The sequence below is a fragment of the Phlebotomus papatasi genome, chromosome 1 (genome assembly GCF_024763615.1).
Source record: "Phlebotomus papatasi isolate M1 chromosome 1, Ppap_2.1, whole genome shotgun sequence".
Taxonomy (NCBI): domain Eukaryota; kingdom Metazoa; phylum Arthropoda; class Insecta; order Diptera; family Psychodidae; genus Phlebotomus; species Phlebotomus papatasi.
In genome coordinates this window covers 97,818,061-97,839,833 of record NC_077222.1, presented here as the reverse complement: position 1 = coordinate 97,839,833, position 21,773 = coordinate 97,818,061, and the positions used below count along the sequence as shown (strand labels likewise).

Sequence of the window (21,773 nt, the reverse complement as noted above, 5' to 3'; positions counted from 1 at the left end):
CATTTAGACTACTGCACGCTGCACCTCATTGGACCGAAATTCTTCGTTTTTTTTTTTTTGATATTGAAAAAAGACGATAACTCTCTCCGAATCATAAGTACTTAAGCAAGCCAACTTCTCTCGACTTTACTTTTTTCAATGGTTTACATCCTAAATAAGAAATTTATAGCAAGAAAGAAATTTTCCGATCTAAAAGATCGTAAGATATAAAAAGAATTCTTTTCTTCTTGGATATTGCAGGCCCCAAAAGGGATGAAAGAGTTAAAAGCGCTAAAATTAATGATTCAAAGGCATGTTCGTGCACGGAAGAAAAGTGAGAAGGCATTAACGACATTAACCAAATATTAATGTCTGCATCCATCGGCGGCTTTCCTAAGGTTGTCCAAACATAGAATCATCACTCCCATCTTGAGAGCAAATCACGAAGATTTACCCTCTTTAGGCGGTTGTAAGACGGTTAGTCTGCTAAATCCAGTGCGAGGTTGTTTGGGTGCTGCTGAATCCTTTTGTATTGAAGGCTTATTTTCTGAATTTCCTGCGCGACCGTATTTATCTGCAAGTCAATGTGAATTACTTCATTCGTCTCATACCACGGAGCCCCTGCCAGTTTTGTCTCAATACTTTAGACTGGAAACGCTGAAGCTCACTGAGGTTTGAATCACTGTTAGATCCCCATAACTGAATTCCGTATCTCCATATAGGCTTCATTACGGCTTTTCACGCTAATGCTTTGGATGAGGTAGACAGTTTGGAGTGTTGCCCAATCAACCAGTAAAGCTTTTTGTAACTAATTTTTAACTGGGCTACCTTCTGCTTCAGGTGATGTTTACAGGTGAGTCGTTGGTCAAGGTGCATGCCAAAATAACTTAACATGCTTAGCGTGCTTAGCGCGAGGAATTTTAATCCCATTAAACTCAACTTGTGGACAAGAGATTTTCTTCACGATAAAGGTAATATGGGACGACTTGGTCTCATTTATTTTCAGCCTCCAAGTTTTCATCCACTTCTCAACTTTTTAGAGATGGTCTTGCAATTCTCTGCTAGTCGTATTCGGGTTTTTATGTGAAGACATAATTGCAGTAGTGTCATCCACGAACTGTAGCTATTGAGGTACATTTGGAAGTATAGATATATCCACAACAGGGACCTATCGACATTTCATTTTTCCATAAGTTTTTGCATAGAGGCACTGAAGAATATTGGCAAGTTTTTTCCTAAAGAGAACTGACTTATCAGTCTGATATATTTCGAAATCGTGCATAAAAAGCTATCTAAAAATACATATTTCATAATGTTCGCCTAAATAATACAAGAACTACGAGCAAATTTGTTTAAGTCGCGGTGAAATATCTGAAAAATGTTTACAAGGAAAACTGAAAAATAGCTTCACTTTTTATTACGCTTGATGGGCCCCTGTCCACAATGTAGATTTGATAAAGCATAGGGCTAAGCACGCTTCCTTGTGGCACTCCAGATTGGATCTCATAGAGATTGGACGTTGCTGACTGATGTTTCACCCGAAATCTTCTCTCTGTTAGGTAGGATTCAAAAAACTTGTGATACTGGTTGAGGAGCCTTTGTTGAATTTTGATCAGAAGACCTCCGTGCCAAACTTTATGAAAAGCTTAAGCTATCGAGAAAAACCGATGAGCAGTATTTCTTCTGATCAAGTGCTAACTGAACCTCCGCCACAACTCTGTGCACCTGCTCCACTGTCGAATGCTCAGGCCTCCAACCAAATTGGTGGTCGGGTATAATATTATTAGTTTTCAGTATACTGGCCTCAATTTTTGGAGTACTAAATTCTCGCATAACTTTGACAAAGTGGGCAAAAGACTGATTGGACGATATAAAGAGGGAATTGTAAGATCATTTCCAGGCTTTTTTAGAATCATTGTAATAGTTGAGGTTTTCCATGCAAAGGGAAAATTACCTATTTTTAGTATTGCATTCACTATGAGCGTGAAAAGTCTCACACAACACACAGGCATCATTCGACCATTTACTTACAAGGTCCCCACCTGGCGATTTCTTTGGATTGACGTCCGTTTTAAGTGTACGAATTACGTCTTTGATTTTGATTTTTACATGGTCAGAGGCAGTACTACTAGAGGGCTGATTAAACTGGTCTAAGACTGGGCTGATCACATAATCCTGGGAGGCAGAGTATGGTGGGAAAACTTCGGATACTCGGCAAAAAATTTGGGATTTCTCCTCGTCACTCCTAGCCCAGAGATTTTTCGTATTTCTAATCGGCGGCTGAGACATTTTTGGTTTCTTGTGACTCTTAACAGCTTTCCAAAGGCTATATCCCGAATCAGACGATGGCGATAAGGCAGAAAGATATTCATGAAAATCTTCAGTACGCACTATTACTAAAAGTTTTTTGACACGTTTTCAGAGGTTATTCGCTTGAAATCGTTTTCTCACAGCTCTTTTTTTTTTGTTTTATAAGGTCTAAGATTTGTTTGGATAGCTTAAAAAGCGTGGTAGGCTCATTATGATCCGTCGGAGGAGTTGCGACAGTGGCCCCTTCTTTTAAAAGATTGGTAAGATAAGTTACTGCTGTGTCCACACACTGAGAAAAAAAAGAGGGTGCGATTAACTTTTTTTCCTCATAACTTTAACACTTTTTAGGTGTAAAAATATATCAACATTTTTTTATGTTAATTTTACACCTTTTTAAAGGTTAAATTAACATGAAAAAGGGTAACTTTAACCCCCAATACACCTGAAAAGGATAATATTTACACCGATTTTGGATCAATACTGCAGGGTAAAATTAACATTTCAGGAATGTTATTTTAACTTTTTCGGATTTCTTTCAGTGTATCATCTTTGGTCTTCAGAGGGATATCCTCATTACATTACAGTTGGTCATCAGAAAATTTTTGAAATCAATCCAATTAGTTTTGTTGTTGGTCAGTTTAATTTGGTACGCGACTTTAACAGCTCTCATTCCCATTTTGATAATAAGCGGCGAATGGTCAGATGATAGCTCAAGGCAAGTGTTTATTGGTGTGCAATTGACATTTATGTTTTTAGTGATGGTAAAGTCGATCAGTAGGGGAATTCTGTAATTTTCGTGGCATTGTCACGCGTGAGTTCGAAACCTGACAATGCCATTCGAGCTTTTTTTGTCATATCATATGAGTTCAAAAATGCAATTCATTGAATTTTTAATGATTTACTTGATGATTTTATAAAAATACAGTACGTCTTGGTTGATTTGTTTAACAAAATTAATTGTCAATTGAATTGCCAGAAATCTCAAATAATGTGAATTCTGACAATGCCACGTGAGCTGAAATGGCAATGTCACGGCTACAGAATCGCATTTTCGAAAAAGCTCTCATAAGATTCGAACCCAATTTGTCATATGGCATTGCCAGAGCGTTACAGAATTCCCCTCCAGGTCGGGCATCTTTTTAATGCCGGTAGGCCAGTATGTGGGACTTCCGGAGGATAAGCATACTAAATTGTTTTTGTTTACAAACTCTAAGAGTTGACAGGCGAAATTCCCAGGCTTGGAGACCGAGCCGAAAGCTCTGGAGATAATTGATGTTTTCCTAAAACAATCGTCAGACTAGAGATTTAGCCCAGTTCCCGAAGGTCTCAAAATCCTAAATAGTGAGCAATTAAATTGCTTTTTGATAATTTAATTTAATCATTTATCTTAAATAATCCAATACAAAGTTAAATTTTTCCAAAAAATCGTGATTGATAAGAAATTAGAACAGTTAAGCCATATGGCTAAGCCTTAGGTCTGAAGCCCGTATATGTGATTGTTTCATCCCGACGACTTCCGGATTTCCCTGTTGTTGATTGCAACTTCACGTCAGTTTATTGCCACAATGAAAATTAAAACACGATGCGCTTAAACTTTCATTTCTTTTCCATTTATTAATCTCATATGATAATTTTCATAAAATATTTGTTTTCGGAATTTTTTTCATAATTATATCACCCTAAGAATATAATCTTTACAAGAAAACAAGTTAGAGCTGCATGTTCTTCATTACTCGATACAAGTGTCTGAATTATTCTTTTCCGTCTATCATGAGAAATTATGAAATAGTATTATGCAAAAATGTGAATTGGTATTAATGGATATTAATAGTAATAGCATTTACATTAAAATATCTCTCAAATAAAGCAATTAAAAAAAAACGTAGGATAACGTAAAAATATAATTACAGAAAATGATATTCCTCTGCGAAAAAAGCTTTTTTTTATCATTAAATCACTCTTCTAAATTATTTTAAAAAATTCACTGTTATTTTTTTTACACAACTTACAGTAAATGGTCCAAAATAAGAGAAGCCCTTTGCATTTTTTTTTTGTTTTGTATAAATAATTTTATACCTTCAATTTATTTTTTATTTCTTCACAAATATACACAAAATAGAAGGCATTTTTCATGACAAAAAAATTATAACTTTTTTTCTTATTTTGTTATATTCAGAAATTCATTATGTACGAATTTCTTAAAAGCTAGTATCATACGATATTAGGTATTAAAACGTTTTTTTTTCATTTAAATATAGTTCTTCCAATAAATTTTAATTTTACGCGCACCTCAATTATTTTAAATTTTTACTTTTTAGCGCTATTTCTCAATATTACAAAATTGAAAAATTGTTTTTTTTTCTTGTAAACACTGTTCCTCCTCGTCAATATTAAAATTTGGTAGTCGATCAAATTTTTGAAAAATAAATTAATATCTTTTTTTCCTTATATTTGTCTGCTTAATTGTAGAACGAAAATCTATTTTTGTGACTTCCAATTGACACTTTTTTCCTTTACAGACAAAACTTTGACTGTTAAGTTTGAAAATTAAAAGAAAAAACAAATCAAAATTACAAAATTTACAAACTAATATCACTACTAAATGTTTAAAAAAAAAATAGCACAGAATTCCAATTGGAAACGTGATGATAAAGTGTAAATGCTTTTCATGATTATGTCTTCATACTGGAAATAGGTGTATAGTTATTTCAAAAATAATTTAATTATGTCAAAAGCTAAAGGATAAACTAATCCAAAAATAATTAAAAAAAACAATGATATCAGTTAGGCAAGGAAAAATAAATGTTCTTCTATTCGTATTTCAAAAGAAACAAAAAAGAGAAACGGGATTATAGAACGTTTTAAGAATTTTTCTCCCCTTCTTAAGAGTAAATTATTTTTGTTAATGCCTTGTTTATACATTAATGTATGTTATATCTCACATTTATATATTATTTTTTAAATAATAAAATACACTTTCAATCATTTTGTTCAAGGGAACATTCACATTATATACTCTTATACGTTTATATATCTTTACACAAGTCTCTAAGTTTTATATTTGTTCTCCTTCCTGTAATTGTGAAAAAAAATAAATGCCATAATTAAAAAAGGGAAAATTAAATAAAAGTGATGGTGCTATAATATTTACTATTCACAAACTCTTTTTTTTTTAAATATTACTAAAAAACAGTATTTAATAAAACAGAAAATCATCAAAACCCAAAAAAGCATGTGCAAATAGAAAGAAAATGATAAAAAAGATAAATGTGTTTAGCAAGAGGGAATTCTCATGTTAGAATTTGCTTTACAATCATATTTACAAGATATATTTTAATTTATTAGTGAGTGGAACATTAATTTAACACGCAGAAAACAAACAAACAGATACATTTTTCACAGAATTATTCACAAAAAAAAAACAGTAAATTAATGTTCCACAGCATATTTTTGTGTTTCCAAAAGTAAATCAGTGTTTTCATTGAATAATTTCTCGTAGCCCGATAAATCAAACAGCAATTTATATACTTTTTTTAACAGTTTCAAACGGACAATTTATGAATTTGCTTTGCATATAAATTTTGAATTTATTAATCGACTTTAAAAAAAAATGCCATTTTGCATGTTGCTCATTTGGTATTACAGAGGCATATGTTGCTTATTTTCAATTCTGAAATATCGCAGTTTTCTCAACAAAAATTTTAGAAAATATTCAGTCCTAATCCCAAGAACATTAAGGGAGACTGGGGCAAAATTTGTCAAACCGAAAATTTTAAAATTCGATATCTTCCAAGAGAGAAGAAACCGAGGTTTCAAATTTTCATCATAGGTTGACTTTATGAACCTCATTAACGTCAAATGTTTTAACTCTTGCCGGACCGCAGCATATGCTGCAAGCCAATTTCACAATTTTTTAATCAAAAATATCTAAGCTCAGGAATTAATTGAGGTCCTACAAAAAATATCTTACATTTTGACATCCTTATAGTATGTAATCATCCATAAGAATCAGATTTTTATCAGTTCTGAATAATTAAAAAAACATTGTTTTTCATAGAATATTCATATGCTTCTTTGGGTACTACAGTCCCAAAAGAGACGAAAGAGTTAAGGAATTCGAGCTCGAAATATAGGAAATAAAAAATATTGATATTTAAAGCCTTGTTTTTGAAATATTTGCCCTTCAGGAGGTATCAATTTTCATCAACTTACTTAATTTAGCTTTATCAAAAACGACCACTCGGGGTAAAAATTTGTCAGAAGGCATGGGGCAAAAATTGACAAAAAAAACGAAGAATCCCCATAGGAAAATTCTGCGAAAATTTCAGTGGAAAACTAGCGTCCAAATTTCAATAATCCGCGGAACTTGACGCTAAAATTCCAGGAAGTTTTCCTTGGAATTTGGAGTTGGAAATTCCCTTGGAATCATATCTTTCCATGGAATTTCAAGTACGATCCACTGGAATTCCAGCGTAATTCCAGCGTGAAATATAAGTAACATAACGTTTTTTTCTGTAATATACCTTTTACTATAAACAGAGATGTTCAAATTTCATATCCAAAATGGTACAGAGTAGGGTGTCAATAGACGTTCCTTTCACCCTAATGGCCTCTACACATTGGGAGCAATTTCTGTCAAAAATTGCTTTTTTGAAGGAAATTCCCTGCAGCGTTGTAGGGGGAAACGTCAAATTTCTGTCAAAAACGCAATTTTTGATGAAAATTGCTCCCAATGTGTAGATGCCTTAACTCACTCAAATAAGTCAAATTAATTAAAATTCCATCTATATAAGGTACGATTTTCCCGACTTTTGCGAAAATTTTCCAAAAACAATAAATTGCACGCATTTACTGAATAATTTATGGTATATTTATTAAAATGTTCAATCCTCAATTGCCTTCTTAAAGGGTATTAAAAAATCGTTATTTAACACACAGTTCCGCTCATTTGAATTGGAATGAACGGAAATTAATTACTCCTTTTTATGGCCTCTACATATTGTGAGAGGTATTCTTCAAAATCAAGTATTTTAAAGCCATTTACTTCAAAATTCTTAATCTTTAAGTAAGTCTGAAATCAAAATTTCCTTTAAAAAAATGTCAAATTTTTCTGAATGTGTTATTTTCGAGCAATTTTGAATCTAATTCTCAGCAAAGTAAACATTCTTAGGCGATACACTTCAAAACGTTTCACTCTCAAGTAAATGTCAAGAAAATTTTTATCAAAATGGAGTATTTTGTGACGATTTATTTCAAAATATTCCACTTTGAAATAAATTTCAATTCGATTTTCTTCCAAATGAAACATTTTGAAGCGATATACTTAAAAATCTTTCAGTAATGGCCTCTACACACTAGAGGAATTTATGTCCATATTGAAGCAAATTCCCTACGTTTGCGTAGGAAAATTCTTCAATATGGACATAATTTTCTCTAGTTTGTAGAGGCCATAATAAATATTAAATAAGATTTACTTCAAAATGAAACATTTTGAAGTAAATTTTTGTTAAAGTGAAATTTTTCGAAGCGATCTACTTCAAAATCTTTCACTTTGAAATAAATTGATGTATTTTTTGACAAAGTGAAATTTCTTGAGGTAGTTTACTTCAAATTGTTTCACTTCAAAGTAAGTTTTAAGTAATTTTTTCTCAAAATGTTATTCCCATTTTATTTTCAGCGAAGGCGATTTGAGAATTGAGTTCAAAATTATTTTATAATGAAACATTTTGAAGCGAATTTATTTAAAAGCAGGGTGCAGGTAGGCACTTTTCCTATCTGTCCATGGGTGGCATTGAAGAATTGAGTGTCAATCGCCTGAGATCATGGATCAAGCGAACTGAAATTGCTTTGCACGTCTATCCAAAACATATTTCAAAATATTTCACTTTGAAGTAAATTTCAAGCAAATTTTTGTTAAAGTGGAATATTTTGATGCCGTTTATTTAAAAATGGTTCATTTTGAAGTAATTTTGATCTCAAATCTCGTTAAAATTAAATATTTTCAGGCAGTTTACCTGAAAATATTTTATTTTCATTTCATTTTCATAGAAATAAAAACTTTTAACCCGATTCACTTCAAAGTGTTTCAAATTGAAGGAAATTTAAAGTTTTATTTCGACAAATGAAGTCTTTTGTGGCAGTTTACTTAAAAATATTTCATTTTTAAGTAGACTTCAAGTAAATATTTGTTAAAATGGAATATTTTGATGTGGTTAATTTAAAAATGCCTCGGTTTTAGGTAATTTTGAATTCAATTCTCATCAAAATGAAACATTTTCCAGCAGTTCACCTGAAAATGTATTGTATTGTATTGCATTTATTTTCTTTCATGTGTCTTGATAGCAGCCCCCCGTACCATGCGTCCGCTGCCGTCTCAGTGTTGGCGACCAGCCTCCAAAGCCAAAGGGCTGTTTCAGTTACAATCCATTCACTTCAAAGTGTTTCAATTTAAAATGAATTTCAAGTATTTGTTTTGTCAAAATTGAGCATTTCGTACCGGTTTACTTCAAAACATTTTATTTTGAAGAAAATAACATTTTTGTCAAAATGGAGCTTTTCAAGGGAATTCTTTAAAAATTTTGTATACGTTTTTTGTCAAAATGAAGCGTTTTGAAGCGATTTGCTTCAAAATGTTTCACTTTGAAGCAAATTTCAAAAACATTTTTGTCAAAATTGAATGTTTTGAATAAGTTTACTTCAAAATGTATAATTTTGAAGTAATTTTACATTCTATTTTCGTTCAAATAAAGCATTTTGACTTAATTTACATCAAAATGCTGCATTTTTATGAAAATTTCTCACAGTATGGAGGCCTTTAACTTTTTGGAGAATTGTAGATACGTTTAATTTACGTAAGTGGCGCTGAAGTCGTAAAAAATTTATTGAGTTGAATTTATATGAAGCGTGTGCTTCCTGTCACGTCAAACCATCCAAAAAAAAGCAGTTAAGGATTGAATTAATCGGTTCCAGCCTTTTTATACCTTACGTCTAAAGTTAACAATGATATTTCGAAGAAAGTAAAGTTATATTAAAATGTTATTTTCAGTTCAACAATTATTTTTACACAGTTGCAATAATTTTAAAAATTAGTTTAACAGCTTATAAGTGAACTTTTTTTCTGTGTGGATAAACCATGCACTTTGCAATGAATCAGTTTAAGTTAGAAAAAAGAAATATGAGATTAAGTTAGGCTACATGGGAATAAAATTCTAGTTGCTGCATACGTTTTTAATACAAAAAAAAATAATAACAAGTTCAGAGTATAAAAAATTAAACTTACTCGTTGTTCTGCAAATTAAGAATATTACTTGAGAAAAAGAGTCTTTCAAATTCCGTGTGAATAGAGTGTAGTAGATAAAAAATAAAGTCGATGTTGTGCCATGGCAATTACTGTTAAGATAGAAGCTCTAGATTTTTTTTTACAGCTACATAAATCATAGATATGATAAATTGTATGGAGAAAGAAAATTTTTATTCTCGTAGAAATGCACTACTTCCGATTTTTTTTTAATTAGAATGACAATCCGATGCACACATATAGTGAGTGATTTTTTTTTCTTAATTTCACAGCCGTTATCAATAAACACCACATAATTTATATTTTGAGAAAACCCAGTATTTTTTGCAACTTTATTTTTTTTTGACAAATTAATAAGTTAGAGGTTAAATTACAAAAAATCTCAATATTTCTTGTCAAGATTTTTTTTCATCTTCACTTTTAAATCCCATTATTTTCCTGTTGCAAGCAAATTGGGAGTGTTTTCATAATAATTGAATTGAGATTCTTAGAATAATCTCATACGTTATTTATAAATGTAATTGTATATATATTTTTCAGTACATAATTCCTAAATGTCTAGGAGTAATTTGATTTCATGTTTAATCCTTTCAAAGAGAGAGTAATTAAATGGCAATTCAATATATATTACGAATATGTATATTTCCGCATATTATATAACTTTAATTTCATTTTTTTTTTGAATATATATCTAAGAAAAAACAATTTAATTCACTTCTTTTCCTTCCTTACACTAAACTACTTTTTATAACAAAAGAGAAAAGGAGAAGAAATAGGTTCATTTTTGAATTCTACATTGTTTTTTTTTAATTAATTAACAATATTTCATTTTCCGGGAGTTTTCACTGGAACTGTGGCGTTTTAACAAATTATTTCTTAAACTTTCTGCAGAATGAAATAAATTCTTTGTTTTTTTTTTCTTTTTAATTGGCAAATTAGGCAATTACTGTACATGTTTTCAGAGTAATTTTTAATAAAATCAAAGAGTTATGGCAATATTTACAAAAAAAGTAGAACACAACTTTACCTGGATTTTTTTTTAAATTTTCCTTTTTTTACTGATGGTTACTTCACCTTTGAATAATCCCCTACCTAAATGACTATGATTACGAAAAGATCATAGCTAAACAAAATTCCTGAATAATCTCTCAACAAATCCAATATTTTTCTTAAAAAAGCCACACCCATTGAAAAATAGGCCACGCCCCTATACCTTAGAAAAGCAACTAAAGAAACGCCGAAGATCTTGATAAGAAAAAACATTGTAACAATTTCAATTTGATGTTTATAAGAAACTTGTCTATATTTTTTTTTTATCTTGGATAACAGGAAAAATAGGCCACGCCCTTTTTAAACATCTTGATAAAGTAAGTCTTATTTTTAAAATATCTTGAAGAAATACTGCTCTTACGCCTTGTTTTTAATAATATCATAAAATAATGGGCAAAAATGAGGTTTTGATGGAAGAAAATCTTGAAAAATGCAAAAAGTATAAGGAATAATCGTCCACCGCCGGCTTTGCGCTAGTGACTAACCTCAAATGCAATCAAACGTTAAGAAGACAGTGAGCTCTGATTCCTTGTACTTTTAGCATTGCCCAGAAATTCAATCTCATGAAGATCTCAATTTCAAAAGCGAAACAATAATTTAAATAAATTTTGCATTAAATGAAAGAGAAAGATACACAACCTTAACATTGCATAACCTCTTACGACGAGACAATGAAGAACGATACGCAACATTTTCTTAAAGTGTGCAAGCTTAAATGTCTACGGCTAATATTATTAATTATCGTAATGAAGAAACTAGGGGTAACTGACTTCGGGGAAGTCGAGACAATCTGGGCAGGGAGTCCACGGGAAACTCGGGAAACTCACAGGGAACTCCGAAAACATGGGGAACCCATACGTTTTATCAGGAAACCTGAGGAACAAATACATTTTTCACGGAAACCACGGAGAATTCGGGGAACCCATAGATTTTTTAGTGAACCCACGGGAAACTCGTCTTCTTTCCTGGGAATCTATGGAGAACTCGGGGAACTCATATATTTTATCAGGAAACCCAGAAAATCCATGTACTTTTGCAAGGAACTCGGAGAACTAATACATTTTTCCAGGGAACTCAGGGAGAACTCATATATTTTTTCTAGGAACCTATGGAGATCCCGCAGATCCATAAATTTTTTCAAGGAACTCACGGGAAACCCACATGTTTTTCAGAAAGTTTGAGGAACACATATATTTTTTTAGGAGAATCCAGAAAGGAAGCTGGGGCAGCCTATACATTTTTCCAGAGAACCTATAGGGGACTAGGGGGACCCATATATTTTTTCAGGGACCTCGCGGGAAACCCGTACATTTCTCAGGGATCCCGGGGAACCCATGAATTTTTCAGGAAGTGAAGAGAACCTATACATTTTTCCAGAGAACCTATAGGGGACTAGGGGGACCCATATATTTTTTCAAAGACCTCGCGGGAAACCCGTACATTTCTAAGGGAGCCCGGGGAACCCATGAATTTTTCAGAAAGCTGGGAGAACCTATAAGTACCTCTAACCTATAACCTATAACCAATAAGAAGTCTTTAAAAGAAATTCTTGTATTAACGTTGTATTTATTAAGCAAATTGGTTAAATTTAGATATCCTGGAAAGGTGTTGCAATTATCTTTACTTCTGCTTTGATAGAGGCGCTTTAGGCAACGTTTACGAAAACTTTGAAAAACATAGTTAATTCCAGATAAAATTTGAAAATTATTTGTCAAACGAGTGGTCGAAAGAATTTCATAACAAAATAGTTACAAATATTTTCCTATTATGAGTTAAAGAAGGCGTGGCCAATTTTAAGATGGGCGTGGCTTAAGAATCTCTTTATTGATAAATCAGAAAGGACATCTAGCCCGCCACAACAACATTTTCTAAAGAAAATAATAAAAAGAAAATCATTATAAAATTCAAAAATTCATATTCCTTAAAGTGTATCCGGATAAATTTATGGGCGGGGCTTATTCAACACGTCAAGTACCATTTCCACGCAAAAATCAGCAACAGGTAAAGTAATGTCAAAAATATTAATAAATGGCAAGTAAAATAAAAAAAAAATTAAATTATCATGACTAGAATTAAAAGAGGAAAACATCAATAATAATGCCTCAAGTTTGAGTTCACAAAGAGTATTTTCAAGAGAGCATTTTAATTCATTATCAGAAAGAAAAATATCCTCTTGTAAATAGGTCAATCTCTTCCATAAGCCATATACATATATATTCGTTTTTGTTGAAAGAGAAGGAAAACATCTAATAAGAACTCTCTTGGCAATCCAGCTTATTTTCACTTTTGTAAATAAATTGAATAAATGTTTTTTTGCTTGAAATTGCAAAGATAGCAAAAGTGTAATTTTTCTTTCAAAACTCTACCCTCTTTACGTAAATAATTCAAAAACAAAAAAATAATAGTCCTGAAAAACAGGCCATTCATATACATAAAGAAACACATTAAGCCTTATCATAAATCTAAGCAGATAAATCCATCACCACAAATAGATTTTTTCTCACACATTATTTAAAAAAAAGAAATATTTTTCTTCTTGCACTCTCTATGCCTTCCCAAACACCATAAAGAAGCAGTAAATACAGGGACTAAAATGGTCATCTTGGTAAAAAAAAAAATAAAGAAAAATGAGTAAATGAAAAAGAGGCCTACACCACACAAGCCGAGAAAACCCCCATAACTCGTCAGCCGAGATCTTGCTGAGCTTCTGATCGATAGATAGCCGCTCTGTAACTATACCTGTTAGTTGCTGGTTGCTGCTGCTGCTGCATTGTCATCTGCATTGAATTTTGCTGTTGCTGCTGCTGCTGCATGGCATTTGCAGCAGCTGCACCATGGCCCAAATTAGTCCCACTACCACTATTTGAGCCCACCGGGAACCCAGTATTGGGTAACAGGGAATGATGGAAGGTATTTGACATTGTCTCATCAGCCATCATCCCTGACTGGGACTGATGCTGCTGCTGACCCAGAGCATTTTGCATCTCATGCTCACCCGACATCATTCGTGTACTCAGAATTTCTGAATACGTCTTGTATCTCTTGAGCTGCAAGACAAGGTGAATTTTTCAGTCATTCCCTGTCTGATTTCTGTGCAAAAAATAAAAAAAATCAAGGGTACCTCATATTGTAAGAAGCTTTCCTTCTCCTTGTAATTTTGCAGCGGTAGACCCTTGGTTGGCACAGGACCACGTCGATGCTCCTCAATTTCATTCTCCAACTGTATTATCTTATTATCGTGCGATATCAATTGCTCCCTCTTGAATAGAAAGCAACAAAATATTGAAGTAATTTTTGTGGAAACTTTGATTTTTTATTTATTTATTTTTTTAATCCCAATACGGAGTTGGGGTCCGCCTTGAATGACATTGTCAGAAAAGGACATTGCCGAACCCCCTTGTATGATTTTTTGAAAACAGAATATACTCGATCGGTAGAGTTATTTATTAATTTATTTATATTTGCATTAATATTTGGCGTGTGGTCCAACATTAATACCGTCCGGAGGCTGATTCTTCGATTCCTCGACAGTAAAACCATTGCGCAGAAACCTGGATGTGGAAAAAATCGGGGTATTGGAGATGGAGATTTGGGAAAAAAGGTGATCATGCGCTACAAGAACAATCCTTCGACATCTGTGAGGAATATGGCTAAAAAACTTAAATGTTCTCCCAGTTTTGTGCACAAAATCAAACAGAGGAATGGACTGAAGACTTTTAAGGTCCAAGCGGCCCCTCATCGCAAGGATGCACAAAGTCAGTCAGTTAAAACACAAGCTTGAAGGCTGCACGATAAGATGATGTCTGGCTTTAGTGGGTGCATCTTGATGGATGATGAAACATACGTAAAAGGAGACTTCAAACAATTACCAGGGCAGCAATATTACACCGAAAAGTCACGCACAGGATGTAAGAAAAAGTACAGGTACAAAAATTATGAGGTTTCCAAAAAAATGGTTTGGATGGCAATCTGCTCATGTGGACGTCAGAGCAAGGCGTTCTTCATGCAAGGCAACATGAACTCGTCAATTTACATCACGAAATGCCTCCAAAAACGCCTGTTGCCTTTGTACAGATGCCATGACATACTCCCGATCTTCTGGCCAGATTTGGCGTCGTACCATCATTCAAAAACAACCAAAGAATGGTACGAGGAGAACGACGTTCGTTATGTACCCAAGGAGATGAATCCGCCAAACACTCCAAATCTCCGTCCAGTTGAAACATATTGGGCTATTATCAAATACGATGTGAAGAAGAAGGCTAAACGCGTCGAGAACTTCGACGACTTCAAGAAAAAATTAAATGAAACAACCAAAAACCGCGGTGATGATCTTGTACAGACTTTGATGGGAGGACTCAAGAAGAAGATTCGAGATTTCGCTACTCAAATACTTGAATAAAAAACTAATATATCTAATAAATCTACAATGAATTAAAGTTTCAAAAAATATTTTTCTTTTTTTTTTATATTATGTAGATTTCATTTTTAAAGCATTATTCTTGGGAACAAACTTATCGTGCACACGGTTTAGTTAAAAATTTAATTAAATTTAATGGAACTTCTATCATCCACCTTGTTCTAGGTCTACTTCGAGGTCGACGCATCTTCACTATTCTATTTTCTATTCTTCTATTTAGAATTTTAATGAAATGTAAGAATATTGTAGCTGAGGTCAAGACCTTTGAAACAGTGAATCGCAGTTTGCCCTCGCTCTACCTAGACCTGAACCAGGGGCATGACATTTCCTATGTTTCCCATAAGTTTCTAGCGTGCCGAAAAAACTTTTAAGTTCATTAGCTGTTTTCTGTCATTGTAGAATGAATTAGCAAAAAATACTAATACAAAATAAAAGCCAATTTAATAACGAAGAGGCAACCGAAAACCCCAAATTGATAATCTACGTAGTTTTGAAGATATCTCGTGAAATGTCTACGAAAACAGGAAAAAATTTACCCTAAAACTGGTCGCATTGTTCAGAGCTAATGTCATCCGCCTGACCCGAATTATAAAGCCTGTCCGGACTAATCGAGAGCCTGACCGGACCATATTTTCTGTGGTTATGAAGCGATTCTGACGATAGGTTGCATCCGTCTCCACCCCAAATGTACCCTGACCCTTATTATAACGTAATTGACCGGACTCTAAATGAACTTCTTTTTATTTCATTGTCCTTCTGTTCTCAAACTATTTAAAATCAAAAATTACCAATGATAAGCCCAAATAAGCTTAACCGTGGTATCACACTAGAGAATATCACATTAAAATTTTAATGTGATTCACATTAATTGTTGCTGATATGTGTCCTAAAGTGCAATTTTCGTCAAGAGCTTTTAGAAATCGATTCATTTAGTGATAAAAAAGTGGACTCGAGTCACAGAAATTGGTTTAAATAGATTAAAATAGCATAAATACGATTAATAATTAATGAGAAAATTAATGAGAATTGAGCAAATTTATGAGCAAGATTTGCTCATTAAATTTTTATCAGGTACTACTTTATTGCAGTCATTCGGATAGTTTCTGCGCCACAATTTTCTCACCAATTTATTCCTGATTAAATTGTGATAAAAAGTAGTGCTAATACCTACTATTTATCGCGCACGAGATGGAGAAAGGATAAAAGACCTTGAAAAAGATCGGTGCAGAGGATAAGTAAGAAAAAAGCTAAACAAAAATGTGTTCGATCTACATTTTATATTCCTTCATAAATTTCTAGAATTTTGTGGTCAAATGAGATGGTGGCCGAATTAATTGAGGCTGTGCATCAGGAATCCGTCATTTGGGACTACAACTGGCGGGAATACAAAAATAGAGGCAGTCGATCTGATGGTTTTCAGGCCGTTTGCGACAAATTGAGTCACCAATCGCCGGAACTCACACCTTAGTCGGGATTTGGGTGATATTGGCTCCATCATTTTCGTAGTCTTCTTTTGAAAATAAAGCCCTACGATTTGAAGCAGCTCTTTAAATTCCTCCGAAGTCATCCGGAGAAAATTATTATGTCCAAAAAATCGCCCCAGAGAATTTCAACGACACTCATAAAATTTTCTTCTCGCTTAGCGGGTCCTTCTGCACGACATAAAAGTAGTGTACAAGAGGAAAACTTTCTCTAAATCGTACATTTTCGCTCAAACGACTGAAATGCTTCAAAAACAAAAAAAAACACATCTGACAATCCGTGTGCCATCGTGACATTGAGCAATTCTAGCAATGTGTCCTGACTAAATCAGCGATTTCGATTGGTTCTAGAAGTTTTAATGAGCAACATTTCACTTTAACTTTAATGTGAAATTTTCTAGTGTGATAACTCCGTAAGGTAGCTGAGATTCTTAACAGGTGACCTCGGAGTGCCTTCAACTCGAAATATTTGAAAATTCGACGGTGAGTTGAATTTTTACGAATAAAGAATTGCGTCGAGTCAATTTTATGTCTTTCGACCGTTGAGAACGCTTTGCTCGATGCAATTTTTTACCCCCGAAGTTCAACAGAAAATCGAACTTGCACGCTTTCCGAGTTGCAAGAACTCTGAAGTTGCCTGTAAAAAATCTCAGCTGCCATAAGTTCTAGGCTTATTTCTGGTTTTCCATATTTTTGCAGCCAAGCCCTTGGCAAGAGGCCTGCGATTTTGAAGCCATCTTCGCATACTTCCACTTCAATTTATATGGGAATTTTCTTGCACTCGCGACCGTTACACGAAATACCTTAAAGTGAGTTCTCTCGTATTATAAAATCGGGTACTGTACGGAGGGACAAATACACTAAATTTTTGTTTAAATACACTTTCCCTCTGAGCACTGTGAGCTGAATCCGAGATCAATTTCTGAGTTGGCTACAAATAGCTCCATATAAAAAGGTCAACTTTTCAGGGGCTTGTTTGAAACCGTTTTTGCTATACGTGGGGCAGTTTCAAGGAAGTTTGAGTGTTTTTTTTTCAAGACTCATTTGCCAAAAGTCTATGAACTGTATTCAAGCTAAATCCAAGTAGTTTCCCTTGAGTCTTGGCTATTTGAAAATATTTTTAAAAAATCCTCCACATTAATTTTTTATCCGGAAGTTTCTTGCACTTTTAAAACTGCCCCACTTTCACAATTAATTGACATTAAGAATTTTGCCATCTGAAAAATCCACAAAATAAATGCAAATTTTTGACTTACCAAGAGCAATTTCGTATGGTTACTTGGTAACAATGGCCGTTGAAAGCGTTTTTGGCTGCCAACACCTCCTTCGAGTGGAGGTGCTGAAAATGAGGCACACACACAATTGATTGTATCAATCCAGGATTGCAGTTCTTTCGAATCACTGGTCTGAAACAGAAATTCCGATTGGTCGGCTGTCTGCAATCGGAAAACATGTTGCTTCTTCGTGTAATCATTGGCCTTCGTGGCAAGAGCATGATGAATCCTAATTGCATTGTGAACATTATCAGACATCTGAAAACAAAAATTGTTAATCTAACGAAAAAAAAATCCCTAAAAATCAAAATTTTTATCCATTTGCAACAAACCTGATTTTTTCTGAAACCATGTTCATCCTTGTGCAGATACAGCACCAAATCGCGTAAGGTACAGTAGAACATCTTCCAGGAACGTTTTCCAAATGGTGCTGAAAACAAACCACAAAAGCCTACGTCATAAGTTAATCCGTGCAGAATTTAAGTGTGAATTTGTCAAATGAAATGATATTAGCACAACACTCTGCAAACATCTTACAAAAAATCCTCTCTATCTCTCCTTTTGCCAACAAAGTACTTAACAGATGTAACAAAAAACCAAAAAATAAAACACAAATTTCTAAACACTTAAAGCCACTTTCAAAAAGGCAACATAGAAGATGATATTAGTGAGCCTCATGATTTCTTTTTTTCTTTTTCAGAAATTCACCCAAATTACCTCTGTTGCCATCTTCAGAAACTAAATCACTTACTTTTCTTATAGTTAGAATCATAGCAGCACTTTCGCATCACATATCCTTTCTTATACTCAATGGCAGCGACACTGTTCATGGTATCCAACAATGAGTTTGATCCAAGTTGAGTGCCCTGAATACTGTTATCGGCACGTGATTTCTGCTGATCCGGCGACTCTTCATCCCTAAACGCAAAAGTTAAGTTGCCATTAGTCTTGTATTATTGACAATGTATTAGGTACACATGGCGGGCCTTATTCATTCAATTCATCCAAAGTTTGTGCATTTTCACTTAGATTTCTGAGCATTTCAAGATTTCCAAGCAAAAACAGCAAAGATTTCAAATTCCAAGTCAATTTTGCAAAGTGTTAGGGTAATAGCTCATAAGTTTGGACAGTTTGTAAATTTGGACACTTTGAGGATAAAATTGGACACTAAAAATATATTGATTAAAATTATGGATTTTTATTCCAATATTTGATGAATAATGAATTCTATCTAAATATTTGTTCTTTTTGGAAGATTTTAACACTAAATTCGTTAAATTTTGAATATGATTTGAGTTAAAATTGCTTTGTTGAAAATTCAGTGTGAGCAATTGCTTACTAGAAATATGACAGAATTTCGTGTTTACTTCAGTCTATTTAGCTGTGAAGTACTAACAATGTTTCTTCGTTTTTTTTTTTAAGTGATATTATTGAATATTCATAGAAAATTGTGTTGATTCACGTTAGTGGTGATTTGTACATTTGACCTGAAGTGAGATTTGCCTTGTGAATTACGTTTTTCGTGTGAAAAATAGGCAATTAGTCCTTATGTTGGTGATACTCCTTATTTTGGACAGGTGTTTTTCTCACGAAATTTCGTGAAGTTTTAGCTTTTGTGATGACTAGGCTGGACAAATGCCTGGAGAAACAAAGGAGCATCATCTCTACGAAAGAGATGTAATGAGAAATGCCTTGAAAGGCTCCCGGAAAGGCCAGGGAATGAGCGAATCCGCACGTACTTGGAGTACCGAAGTCAACTCACTTTAATGAATGATATGGAAAGTTTCCGGGTTTCTTGTGACATTCTACGTTTCCCCTACATGAACAGGAAGAGGACTTGATAAGATTGGTTCATGAAATGAAGAACAATGGGCATCCTGTTGAGGCGGATTAGCTGTCCAAGTTTACAGCCAAATTGTCCAAATTTATAGCCAAGGTGTCCAAAATTCGAGTCAAATTCACCTCTACATATCAATTCATTTTTAAAAATATTAAAACTAATTTTAGTATAAACAAGGACAATAAACCCTTGCCAAGTTTCTAAACAACCCTTCTGAAAAGAGAGTAACATAAAAAGTCGTCAATAAGTATTGAAAATATCGCACTTCTAACTTGGAACATCGATGCTTATAAGCGGACTGGACAAAATTATGAGCCTTTACCCTATATTATTTACAGGCAGTCCAGCTATCGTTTGAATTTTTCACAATCGACAGTCGATAGCGTCGAAAAGAAGTTATCATGTCATCCCAGGTTAGCTGAGATTCTTTACAATGTCAGCTTTTGTGGTCACAGGTGAAATCCGACCTCGTCAAATCGGGCCCAAATTTTGGATTTACTTGTTTTGATACCCATAGATCACGATAATCATATGCGCCAAAAATCGATTTTCGTTGACGACCGTCCCGTCCGGAGTACAAATGCTTCTGGAGAGAGAACGGAGAGATATATCCACAAGCAGTTTTCGGTAAAGATTAAATATCGATAGGTGGCTAGAAGTTTATTCTGCCATTTTGAAACACCCCAAAATTTTGTTTTTTTTAAATAATTCAGTCCCTATAGCATGGATTGATCTCAAATTTTAGTATGTTATAACTGGGCCCAAGACCTTTCGATCAATACCAAACTTAAGGTTCCCTAACCCCCTAACCCGAGCTGTAAGGGGTCAAAAATTGAATTTTTTGAAAAAATTGAATAATGGGAACTCGAAAAATTTTGGCGTTTTGGAAAGCCCTCGTAGAGTACTACAACCCTTATGACACCCAAATTTCATCCCATTTAATCGAAGGTTTCTATTAATCGAAAAATCGATTTTGGAAATTTCGAATATTTCGAAAACTAGACGATGCTTTTTCTTTAAATTTCAAGATGTTATAGCTGAGGTCGAGACCTTTCCAACGGTGGGTCGCACTCCTCCCTCGATGTACCCTTACCTGAGCTATTATCAAAGATGTCTTGACCGGATTACATTTTCGGTGTTTATAAAGCGATTTCGATGAAATTTTAGTGTATATTGCATCTGAGATCGAGATTTTTCCAACGATGGGGCCCATCCGTCTTTCCACCAACCCACTGTACCCCGACCCTTACTATATCCATATGGACCGGACTCTCTCCAATGTTTATTAACCGATTTCAATGAACTTTTCTTTTTTTTGTTGGCCTTCCCCACTCAGATTATTTAAAACGGAAAATGACCAGTGATAAGCCCAGATTTTTTTTTGCTAGCTCTAAAAACCAAACGGTTAGAGATAAAGACTTGGGGACTTCGAGGGACACTTATATAAGTTGACCCAATGTTCTTTAACATTCCTACAACAAAATGTAAAATGATTTGGAACTACAAAATTCCAAACCATTTTACAGATGGAAGACCCGGAGACGTTTGGTTCACGAGTTTTCTTCAGTCATCCAGATCTCAGCAAGCGCAAACTAAAATCCTTCTCATTGGAAAGAGCTACTGTTACTGCTGAAGACCTCACGGAATGGTTTCAGAATTGTCTTGGATATTTCATAGAACACAAATGCAATAAACTTTTAAAATAAAATACCGTTGAATCATTCCTAATAACGGTTTTTCAAGGTCAAAGGTTAAAAAGAATCTTGAGAGCGCATATCTCAATCGAATGGTATCATGTTTGAGTTCATTGGAAAGGTCTTGGAATTCCTGATAAGCTTGAGCCAATTTCAATCGGTTATGAACCGGTAATGAACCGTTTCATAACCGATAAGTTAGTTTTGTCCCAAAAACAATTCTATTACTCTTAAAACTATTTTGGGCGCTCTTTTAAGTGATACATGAATCGGTTGAAATCGGTAGGGAACCGGTATACAGCAAATTATAAAAAGTATTTTTGAGGTATTTCATATAAGTGATGAGTTCGAGCACTTTGCAAAGCCTGAGACATTTTGCCATCCCTTTTTAAATAAACAAGTTTTTATTTATTTGGAATAAGGTGCAA

The 21,773-nt window shown here is 33.9% G+C and overlaps 1 protein-coding gene across 4 annotated transcripts in view; it reads right to left on the bottom strand.

The window, feature by feature from the left end:
- Positions 1-5,218: 5,218 nt before the first annotated feature.
- The window catches only part of LOC129809950 (PH and SEC7 domain-containing protein), a 37,364-nt gene continuing 20,809 nt past the window's right edge, over positions 5,219-21,773 (bottom strand). The window contains exons 9-14 of one of the 4 annotated variants that reach the window (XM_055860122.1): positions 18,563-18,729; positions 18,144-18,262; positions 17,794-18,069; positions 13,758-13,895; positions 13,376-13,683; positions 5,219-5,362 (exon numbers count right to left, since the gene is read on the bottom strand). In XM_055860122.1, the coding sequence (XP_055716097.1) occupies positions 5,338-5,362; positions 13,376-13,683; positions 13,758-13,895; positions 17,794-18,069; positions 18,144-18,262; positions 18,563-18,729 (1,033 nt within the window). In that variant the 3' untranslated portion in view covers positions 5,219-5,337. Of the gene's footprint in view, positions 5,363-9,501; positions 13,684-13,757; positions 13,896-17,793; positions 18,070-18,143; positions 18,263-18,562; positions 18,730-21,773 lie in introns of those variants that run through there. The other 3 variants (XM_055860123.1, XM_055860120.1, XM_055860121.1) reach the window with 3 other exon arrangements.